General features: G+C 37.4%; 1 protein-coding gene across 1 annotated transcript in view; it reads left to right on the top strand.

The window, feature by feature from the left end:
• The window catches only part of LOC106869919 (LIM domain only protein 3), a 153,462-nt gene extending 151,230 nt beyond the window's left edge, over positions 1-2,232 (top strand). The window contains exon 4 of the mRNA XM_089360190.1: positions 1,621-2,232. Within this exon, the coding sequence (XP_089216316.1) occupies positions 1,621-1,810 (190 nt within the window). The 3' untranslated portion in view covers positions 1,811-2,232. The remainder of the gene's footprint in view (positions 1-1,620) is intronic.
• The last annotated feature ends 342 nt before the right edge of the window (positions 2,233-2,574 follow it).

Raw genomic sequence — 2,574 nt, 5'->3', positions numbered from 1 at the left:
AGGGAAAACTCAATGGAACAGTGTTTGAACATGGATGCTTTTAGTCTTTTATGTGTTTCAGTCATTTGACTGCGACCATGCTAGAGCACCACCTTTAGTTGAACAAATCGACCCTAGGGGACGTAAACACACCAGCATCGGTTGTCGAGCGATTACGGTGAGGACAAGCACAGACACACACACACACACGCACACATATGTGATGGGCTTCTTTCAGTTTCCACCTATCAAATCCACTCACAAGGCTTTGGTAGGCTCGAGGCTATAGCAGAAGACATTTAGCTAAGGTGAAACGCAATGGGACTGAACCCGGAACCATGTGGCTGGTAAGCAAGCTACTTACCACACAGCCGCTCCTGCGCCTATCAAAAAAAAAAAAAAAAAAAAAAAAAAATTTATTTGAAACCATTATTATTATCATTATAAAGGCGGCGAGCTGCTACGAAATGCTTAGTAGTATTTCGCCTGTTACTACGTACTCAGTTCAAATTCCACCGAGGTCGACTTTATCTTTCAACCTTTCGGGGTCAATAAATCAAGTACTAGTTGCATACTGGCGTCGATCTAATCGACTGCACCCCCCCCCCCCCACTTCCCCCAAATTTTGAGGCCTTGTGCCTATAGTAGGAAAGATTATTAGTATCATTATTAAGGCGACGAACTGGCAGAATCGTAAGCACGCCAGGCAAAATTTCGCTCGTCTTTCCGATCTGAGTTCAAATTCCTCCGTGGTCGAATATGCTTTTTATCCTTTCGGAGTCGATGAAGCAAGTACCAGTGAAGGACTGAGGTCGATGTAATCGACTTACCCCTCCCCTCAAAATTTCAGGCATTTTACCAAGAGTAGAAAGGATGATGGTTACCATTGTCATTAATATTATCGTTATTAACAAGGTGGCGAGCTGGCAGAATTGTTAGCGCACTGGACAAAATGTTTAACAGCATGTCGTCCGTCTTTACGTTCTGAGTGTTCGAATTCTGCTGCCGTCGTTTTGGATTCTCATCCTATCGGGGTCGACTAGCCGCCTCCTCACCGCCACACATTTTCCGGCCTTGTGCCTACTGTGGAAAGAGTTACTGTTATTATTGGGTTGGTGCATAATTATTGCGGCTTTTATTCAACAGAAATAACAACATGTAACAAAAACATCTTTAAATGATTATTCTGGAACATATTCACCATCTACTTCAATTACTACTTCCCATTTGCTTGGCAGACAGTCATTTAAAGATGTGTTTATTAAATATTGATATTGCTTTTGTGGAATAAAATTTGTTGAAAAAAAAAAAAGCCGCAATAATTACGCACCAACCTAATATATGCTTATATTACGATAAATATAAACAAACTAGTGTTTGCTTTAGAAGCGTTGAACTGTATTGTGTTCAAACGCATAAACGCTGATAGAACAGCAGAGACTGGATAAAATATCCATACAAAGGGATGTGAGTTCGAGTCTCATGGCTGGTTGCTGGCAAATTTTTCCGCTTTGTACGGATATTCGATCCAGTCTCTGCTGTTGTATCAAAGTTTATGCGTTTATGAAAATAATTATCATCCTATTTGTAGATCACATAGGTTTATATATTACTTATGTTTCTTATTTTCTTTTTTTCCAGATTCTGTGTCGGTGATAGATTCTATCTGTGTGATAATAAGATTCTGTGTGAATACGATTACGAAGAACGAATGGTGTTTGCCAACATGAGCTACAATTACAACGCCCTGTCTCATTTGAAAAGACAAACACACAACCTTAGCGACGATGTATCGAGTGGTTATGGCAGCCCGAGCCCTAACTCTCTGTGAAACAGGAGGCAGCAACGTTTGAGGGCATATCCACTCCCGACATTGGATGCGGGTGTAGGCGGCACCTCCGTTGCTGCGACAACAACTGCATTAGAAACTACATCTTGTCCATCCCCAGAACTTTCCAGTGGCTACCATCCAACCTGAAAGAAACTCTGAGATATTATATATTTATTTAAGTGTTTTTTAATTTTTTTTTTTCGTGTTGGTGATGTTGTTTTTGAGGACAATTTTTTAGGTGGCTTAAACACAAAGAAGATGAATGAGAAAGTAATGAAGAAGAAGAAGATGATGAAGTCGAAAACGACAAAGAAGCAGCAGATAATAGATATTGAATTCATAAATATACAGTCATCTCTATAAAAAAATATTAGCATAATGTGACAGAAAATATATAAACTCACACAGACGAAAACGAAAAACGAAAAGAGCCCCCCAAAACTTCACAATTTTTTTCAAATGTACATTTTGTTTACTAAAAAAATCACTGCAAAGAAAAAAAAAGAACAAAACAAACAATATAGTGTTATTTATAGACATTAAAATAGATGACTACAATAGATAATTATGTATACATGTATATATACATATATACATACACACACATATACAAACACATAAACATACATCATATATATATATATATATATATATATATATATATAAATGGATTTGCTAACAAATAAAAAAATCATTTTATTTGAGAACAAATACATGCACGCAAACACACAAAAACATACGCATTATATATATACACATACATA

The sequence above is a fragment of the Octopus bimaculoides genome, chromosome 11 (assembly GCF_046866305.1).
Source record: "Octopus bimaculoides isolate indiv1 chromosome 11, ASM4686630v1, whole genome shotgun sequence".
Classification (NCBI taxonomy): domain Eukaryota; kingdom Metazoa; phylum Mollusca; class Cephalopoda; order Octopoda; family Octopodidae; genus Octopus; species Octopus bimaculoides.
This window is presented reverse-complemented; position numbering and strand designations above follow the sequence as displayed.